Source organism: Dermacentor silvarum, chromosome 11 (genome assembly GCF_013339745.2).
Source record: "Dermacentor silvarum isolate Dsil-2018 chromosome 11, BIME_Dsil_1.4, whole genome shotgun sequence".
Classification (NCBI taxonomy): domain Eukaryota; kingdom Metazoa; phylum Arthropoda; class Arachnida; order Ixodida; family Ixodidae; genus Dermacentor; species Dermacentor silvarum.
In genome coordinates, this window is record NC_051164.1 from 32733140 (window position 1) to 32741411 (window position 8272).

At 49.6% G+C, this 8272-nt stretch overlaps 1 protein-coding gene across 1 annotated transcript; it reads left to right on the forward strand.

Annotated features, from left to right (window-relative positions):
• The first annotated feature begins 4878 nt into the window (after window positions 1-4878).
• On the forward strand, window positions 4879-6833 carry LOC119432503 (probable ATP-dependent RNA helicase DDX5). Its single transcript, XM_037699671.2, has one exon. It carries the CDS (start codon window positions 5008-5010, stop codon window positions 6616-6618), a length of 1611 nt encoding a protein of 536 aa, XP_037555599.1. The 5' UTR covers window positions 4879-5007; the 3' UTR covers window positions 6619-6833.
• The last annotated feature ends 1439 nt before the right edge of the window (window positions 6834-8272 follow it).

An 8272-nucleotide genomic window follows, 5' to 3' on the forward strand; every position in this document is an offset into this window, starting at 1 on the left:
TGATATATAATGTCTATTGGTGTTTTGTGGCCAAAGCGCCCTTAGGCGTTGATGCACCCACGCTGACGCCTGGTGGCACGTCTCCTCCATCACGACTACCAACGTCGATGACCATGAGCAACCGTCGTGCATATGGAAGCTGCACTACGCTGCACACGCTAGCACAACGCGAAAGACGAAGCACGTAACTGACACACTAATACAACGCGCAAGACAAAGCACGTAACTGAATCGTCGCCGAGTCAAATCAGCGCGTACAGCGCGTCGTAATTGCAGCCTCCGCGATCAACTTCAGAAACATTTTCAGAGCTAATTGCGGAGGCCACGCTCCGCTGTGCTGAGTACGGTGAACGCCACCTAGGTGGCGTTGGTAGTGCTTCTTGATGCCAGCGTCCCTTCGAATGCTGGCATCGAGGCGTCGTAGTGCTGAGACCACCGAAGCGTTCACTGTCGGTGCGCGTTAGTGTCATAATGCAGTACTTCTCTTTTCTGCTCGTAGGCGGCGGCACCGCCCCGAGCAAGAGCGCGGGTACACGGAGGAGTGTTAGATATATAAGGCGCGTCTGTGTAGCTCTCTGCAAATGCGTTTGTGGCGCAATGGGTTAAACGCTCGGCGATCTATCGTCACGGACCGAGAGGTCGTGGGTTCGATTTCCAAATTTTGCATGTTTGTGGAACTTTTTCTTCTGGTTTCTTTCTTTGTATTATGTTCGTGTATGTTCGTGTGACGTATTTCCGTGACGGAAATACGTCACAAGACTTCACTGACGTATTTCCGTGACGGAAATACGTCAGTGAAGTCTTGGTGGACCCCGGCATAAAACACCTTCGTGTTAAAAGAAAGCGAGAGAGAAAGAAAGAGATAAAGAGAGAGAAAGGAAGAACGAGAGAAAGAAAGAAAGAGAAAGAGAGAACGAAAGGGAGAGAGAAAAAAAGAAAATGACCAGCCTTCCCCTGTCAAGAAAATGGGGGTAAGCGAAGCTTGTCATGTGTGTATCGTGTGTCCTTTCATTCAATCAACAAAACGAATAAAATTTTAAATCCCTACTCTTACGATTCTCCGAGAGATATTTCAGTTTTAATGCATGGCATTACTATTATAAATTATGCAGTTTAGGAAAATTAATCTGTCTTTTCTGATTACTAAATTGCACATTAACTGTAGTTTCAGAATCCATATCTAAAAGTTCAGGTGCTCAATTCTTGGCCAATCCCCCGAAGTGGGTACGAGCCATGTGCTGAGGAAATCATCATCATCATCATCATCGGTCGACTGAACGATGAGAATATAAGGCTTTCGCCTTAAATGTGTCTTCGTACCTTTGTTCAAAATTCTGTGTCACCTCTGTGTCGTGTGTTAAAGGAGCTTCGTTGGTCATCCACCTTCAGAGAGTGGAATGACGCATGATTTTTAAGGCGAAAGCCTTATATGTCTCACCGTTCAGTCGACCTTCAACGTCCTGGAACAAAAACCGTGTCGTCGACGCGAAATCGTACACGACGACGACTCGGTGTAGTAATTCACTTGCTACACCGACCCGGCATCGTGTGTTACCTACGTGCAAATGCAACAATTCTGATGGTGTGCGGGTCCCCGTCATCAGTGTTAATTGAGATAGAGTTAATTCAGGCACTCGAACCCACGACCTCTGGTGTTAATTGGGACGAGGTTAATTAAGACACTGGTAATTATGGTAGCGTCAATTAGGGCACTCTAACTCGCGACCTTTGGTCGGAAAAAACAAGTAATAAGAAGTAACCGCGCATTAAAATGACAATTTCAAGTCATTTAATGAATGTACAGCGCGCAGGCTTTTGCTTTCATCCTCATTGGTATATGCTAAAGTGACTGTCAATTGTTTTTCATAAGAAGGAGTTGAGTTTGCTTTATTTTTTTCTCGAGAATTTCTAGTGATTCATAATGAAACATTAAGGAAGTGTTACACGTTTGTGGACATGTCCTACGGCCATGACCGCTGTAGTAGCTGCTAATCACTGTGCACCAGACGACATGCAAGCATAAGGAAAAGACGATAAAGTGTACCAGCCTCTCGTGACCGCGCGAGAAGCCCCATTGCCCGATTTATAGGAGAAAACTTGGAGCGCGCTTAAGCTTCACCTTTAAGAGTGGAACGCGATAGCGTTATTGGACGCCGTTGACACCAACGCCGACGCTGACGCCGGATTTTTGGCGACACGGGGCCCTTAACGCTCACGCGTTAGAACCAGAGACGCTCTGATAAACATGACGAAGCTGATCGTGAGGAATATGATGCCAGAGAATAGTACATAGCCCACAACGTAGAATTGACTAATAAGTGGGAGGTAGCGGAAAATTACGCAGGCGGGGGGAGGGAATAGTAGTAGTAGTAGTAGTAATAATGACAATAATAAATATTGAACGTTCTCACAATATGTTGTTATTTTTATGTATATTTAGTTTGAACTGAAGGAAAGAGAAGAAAGAACATTTTTAAGCAGCGAGTTTGCTATAGGGAAAAAAAAGGAGAGGGCAAGATTGCTGCCTCCACTAGTGGGTACGTAGTTTAGAGGCGAAAACAACAAAAATGGCCTGATTAAACTTCGTGTAAAGTTCGTCAGCTACTCGTTCCACAGGGGCGTCGTCACTGGGCTTGAGCCACAGCATGTATTACGATGTAGAACTTATTAGGAATACAAGACGACTGCCGTATTAAGTTTACAAAATTACCTACAGCATCTATTATTTAATTTCTTTCTTTGAAATAAATTATTTAATCTTAAAATTTATTTCAACTTTCTTCTCATTCTTGCATTTCTTTCTCTCACGCGCACTGTAGTTTTCTTTTGTGGGCAAATATTATCAAAAGTCACTTGAAAAACCACCTCCTTCTTGACTCAATGTGGGCACGAAGACTTACAATTATGTAAAGGATTTTCTTACGAATAGAACGGCAACGATCAGCTTGGGAGGGCAGTCATTGGAAGGTATTAAACTAGGAAGCAAGGGTACGCCGCAGGGATCAGTTCTGTCGCCCACCTTGTTTAACGTCGTGATGATGGGTCTCCCCGGGAAGCTGGCAAGCATAGAAGGACTGAACCATACGCTATACGCGGACGATCTGACGCTATGGATGAACAGAGGCAGTGACGGGCACATCGAAGAGACGCTGCAGAGGGCAATCAAAGCTATCGAGGAATATCTGGAGCCGATTGGCCTCAGGTGCTCGGCGGAGAAGTCGGAGGTCCTTTTCCTAACATCACAGACGCGGCGACGGGGAAGGGGACAGGACCCGGGGCACGGCATCGAGCTGAGGGTAAACGGTAACATTATTCGCACAGTCGACAGTATCAGGGTCTTGGGTTTGCGGATTCAAGCAAACGGCAAAAACGCCGAGACGATCCAACGACTGGAAGCGAGTACCAGCCAGACGTGCCGATTACTCAAGCGAATAGCAAACAAACACGCGGGTATGAAGGAAGCGAACCTCCTAAGGTTAGTGCAATCTTTCGTAATTAGCAGGGTTGTATACGTAGCCCCCTACCTGAAATTCACCAAAGCAGAGAAAGAGAAGGTCGAGATCATTATTAGGAAGGGGATCAAGACGGCTCTCGGTCTTCCCCCGAACACATCAACGAACAAAATCTTAAGTTTAGGGGTGTCCAACACCCTAGACGAGCTCATTGAAGCGGCGACAGTATCGCAATATCAGAGACTGCTACGCACTCAGACTGGTAGAAGGATCTTGGAGCGGCTGGGGTTCGAGCCCCAGGCATGTTCCAAGCAGACAGGCAAAGTCCCACCGCGAGTCAGGGACAAGCTGAGAATACTCCCGTTGCCCAAGAATATGCACCCGGTGCATCACGAGAGCAGGCGAAGGGACAGAGCTGAGGCGCTGCAGAAAAGGCTGGAAGGCAGGCAGGATGTGATATACACGGACGCGGCCGAATACAAGCAAGGCGAAGTATACGCAGCCGTAATTACACGCGAAAACGGAGGCCCTATCTCGTGCTGCAGCGTCAGACATTTAGGAGCAACGGAGGCGGAAGAAGTCGCCATTGCGCTGGCTTTGACTCAAAAGAATGTGAGAGTTATTGTTAGTGATTCCAAATCTGCAATCAGAAATTTTGATGCGGGCAGGATTTCCGCCGCAGCTGTACACATATTAGCCGTCGGACAGCCCCCGGCGGAGCAGGTTTCGCTAATCTGGACACCGGCTCATCAGGGTTTGCGAGGGAACGAGAAGGCCCACGCGCTGGCCCGAGGTCTCACTTACCGGGATTCCAGCGCTGTCTCGACAACACCCCCAATCGAGGAACCCCTACAGACCGCTGACGATCTGAGCACTTTTCAAGAAATTCTTAACCATTATAAGCTGGGGCGTAAGACTTACCCGAGAGCGGATAAGAACCTTACCAAAAGCGAGGAAGTTATGTGGAGGAAACTGCAAACTGGGGTATTTCCGAACCCACAACTGTTGAGCAAATGGCATCCCTCGGTGTATAGCCCTCGGTGTACACATTGTAATGGTATAGCGGATTTAATCCACATGGTTTGGACCTGTCCTAACTTTGATGAGCCAGATAGATGCAGAGAATCCTGGGAGTCCTTGCTACTCAACGAAGAAGAAAATGCACAACGGCAAGTCATCGGTCTCGCCCTGACCGCCGCCGCGTCCCAAGGGATCCTGGTCGACGGTTAGGGAGGATGATTGTGGGTTTAGGCTGAAGCCTCTACCCCGTCATCTAGTTGACGGGTGCAAATAAAGTCTCTTCTCTCTCTCTCTCCTTCTTGACTAATACCCCGTAGTAGGTAAGAGCCATTGTTGGCCGAGAAACAAAACAAAAAGTTTGCGTAGCAGTGAACGTGAAGGAATAAAGAAGATGAAGAGGAGGTGAGCTCCATGGGGACGGGCTGAGTCGCGCAAATGTAGATTGATGTCCAAAAGGTTTAGGCACCCGGACGCGTAGAGTAAAGGTGCGGATGCACTGAACGCACTATCGAACGCTTCCCAACGGCAGCTCACAATGGCGCAGAACGGTATACCAGCGTTGGGTGGGTTCGCGGTACCACCAGTGGCAATGCCGAATGAAGGAGTTCCAGCAGCGAATATAAATTTCGGCCCACCCCTGTTCGGCTTCGGACAAGGCTTCTTCAACTTCGGGCTAGGCCCCTTAGGCATGGGACGCGGTAACTTGCAACAACCGCAGGGCGTCGGAGACAACCTAACGACGCTGTTCGCGTTCGCCAGAAGAAACTTGAAACCGACCCGTGGCCGGAACAGCCAGGTGGGACACAACTTACGCCCGCCGGATTGGAGTAAGATTGACTTGCCGACATGCCACAAGGATCTCTACAGGGAAGACTTCAGGACGGCCCTTAGATCGACGGTAGAAGTGGAGGCCTACCGGGAAGCCAACGAGATCATTGTCACGGGACGCAGTGTGCCCAAGCCGATCCTCCACGTCGACGAAGCTGGCTTCCCTGACTTTGTGAAGAAAGTCGTCGAGGCTCGCAACGCTGGCTCGTCACCGGCCGCGTTGCAAGCTCAGTGCTGGCCCATAGCACTTAGCGGCCGAGATCTCGTGGCCGTCGTCGATAGCCCTGCATCGGAAGGGAAGTCGCTGGCCTACCTCGTCCCGGCTATTGTCCACCTTCAGCACCAGCCAGCCGTGCTGCATGGGGGTGGACCCGTAGTGCTGGTGCTGACAGCGACGCGCGAAGTGGCCCAGAACGTTCGCGCCACTGTCGAGGAGCTTAGCGAGAGGTCGGGAATTCGAACAGCGTATGTCGTGTCTGGCTTTCCGAAGGAACCTCAGCGGAGGCAGCTGGAGGATGGCGCCGAGATCTGCATCGCAACGCCAGGCCGCCTGGTAGCCTTCATGGAAGACTGCAAGGTGAACTTGCACCGCTGCACGTACCTGGTGCTGGACGAAGTGGACCGCATGGTGGCGATGGGCTTCCGCAAGCAGCTTTGCGCCATCGCGAACAACACCCGACCGGACCGCCAGACGCTCGTGTGGCTCTCATCCCGCACGTTAGAGTCGCATCGACTCGTAGAGGAGTTGGCGAAGGACTACGTCACCGTCAGCGTCGGGACGGTGACCCCGGAGTACAAGAACCGGCAAATAGAGCACATCGTCTATTTTTGCGAAAAGGCTGATAAGGAGGACGAGCTCATCGCCCTCTTGAAGGACATCCTCAAGGAAGAGAGTGACAACGCCATCGTATTTGTCGAAACGAAGAAAACGGTGGAAGAACTGACTTGGAGCATGCGCCTCCAGGGCTGGCTCGCCGTCGGCATCCACAGCAGCAAGACGGAGAGAGAACGGGAGTGGGCCCTGAATGCCCTGCGGTTCGGCAAGGCGCGCGTCTTGGTGGCCACAGACATGATAGCGACGGCTCTCCACCTGGACAACGTGCGCTTCGTCGTCAGCTACGACTGCCCGAGCAACCCGGGCGAATATTCGCGCCGCTTCGAGCACGCGGCCCGGCTTGACGGTACGGGTAGGAAGTACACGTTCTTGGAACCCGGAGACAGTGCGCGTGCCAGGGAGCTGATGTGGTTTCTCCAAGATGCCAAGCAGGCAATACCTGCGCAGCTACGTAAGGTGGCGAAGCAGGTGACACGAAAGTAGGAGCAGGTGACATGACAGCAGTCTCCGAATAGCTCCTACGGCTGCTGGACATTTTGTGGAAATCGCCATTGGAATCACCGCTCGCCACCGATAATATCTGGCCCACCGTATAGTGACACGGAAACAGTGCTCCGCACGTTGACAGCGGACGTGCAGTCGCTATAGATTGAGCCATGCGTAGAATCCCGCAGGGAATAAAACCAAATTCCACTTGCAGCACAGAGGCTTTCTTTGTTTCTTTAACGACAGCCGAACTATGAAGTCCAGACATGCATTTTTCATGCACGCCTTGTCGGGCACTTGGATAAAACAGTGCTCCTCAAAGTATCTGCCGTTATCCGTTTTCTGGTATTTCTGAGCCCGTCATCACATTCTGACGTGTGCAGCATCAATACTGAGTCTCCGGAAATTCAGAGCATATTTTCGCTATTTTCTGGGGATATTAATAGCCATAAGGTTTCTACAGCTTCGGTATTTCATTAAAACTAAATTCTGTGGTTTTACGGGCCAAAATATGGTACGTGCGCTTCTCAAGCGACACAACAAAAAGACGGGTCTTTGAGCATTAAAGCAGTAGCTGCAGTCCAGCGCCTGGGTATATCCTTTTTCACGTGTGCGTGAACTTGTCAGTGTTTAAGTGCGGTTTTTCATCAATATCAAGAATATGAATCTGATTGTGAGGCAGTCCATAGTACTCTTTAACTAGTCATCGTTTTTCGTGCGTCAGGACGCATACGGTTGCGTGAATAGGAACTCCAATATTTTCTGACTTCTCTGCGTGTGTTTGTGCGGAAGTGGATTCCGCTTTGGAAGGGTGGGAGATTAGACAATGATGCCCAAATAGGAGAACGCAGGAGCAGCGTGGCGGGAGGAGCGTTTTGAGGCTAAACGAGTCTGAAACGAGTTTGCTTAGATTTCGGAGTAAGACAGTTAAGTTCTCTGCTAGTAGGCAGAGAAATTCGGTCAGACATTTGAATAGCAAATTGGTGAAGGGCCTAGGCGAAGAAGAAAGTATTAGAGCAGGATAGGTATGGCAATGAATAGAAGAAAACTGTAGAGCCCCCATGGAGAGCAATAGTTCCTTGCGAACAAGGAAAACAGATCATGATGACGTCTCTTGCGGTGTGGATGATTCTCGGTTAGGGCAGAAATATTGCTTTCTTATGGCAATTTTTGGGGCCGAGGAAGCAGGAAAGTTATAAAGCTGCATATTCCTGCTACAGATATCACGGGAAATGGCCGATTCTCCCTCAGGAACTGTCACTATAAAGCAAGTAGACGTGCCGAACAGACACTAAATATATTCACTCCACTCCTGTAACCATTATTGAGGTGCATGGTCGTGTTCCGGTATGGAGGACATCGCTTCTTCGGCGAAAGGCAAAAAGAATGTCATCCACCCGAGAGCAACACGAAGCTGCAAAGAACGTCCTATATTCGGGTGGATGACGATTTCTCCCTTCCATGGTGCTTCCTTCCCCTCACGGGATTATACAGAATTGATTTGCAATAGCCCCTTCGGCCATCTAGCGAGCGTCACCGCGATTCACAATGGGCAACATTTTCAAGAAATGATGTTTAAAAAAAAGTGGTCAAATTTGAACGTCTTTCAGTTAGCAACGTCGAAAGAGCACTACCAGCTAGTCACATTCGC

Excerpts from the sequence above, each read along its gene's own strand:
- LOC119432503 (XM_037699671.2), top strand. The coding sequence starts at position 5,008 with ATGGCGCAGAACGGTATACCAGCGTTGGGTGGGTTCGCGGTACCACCA.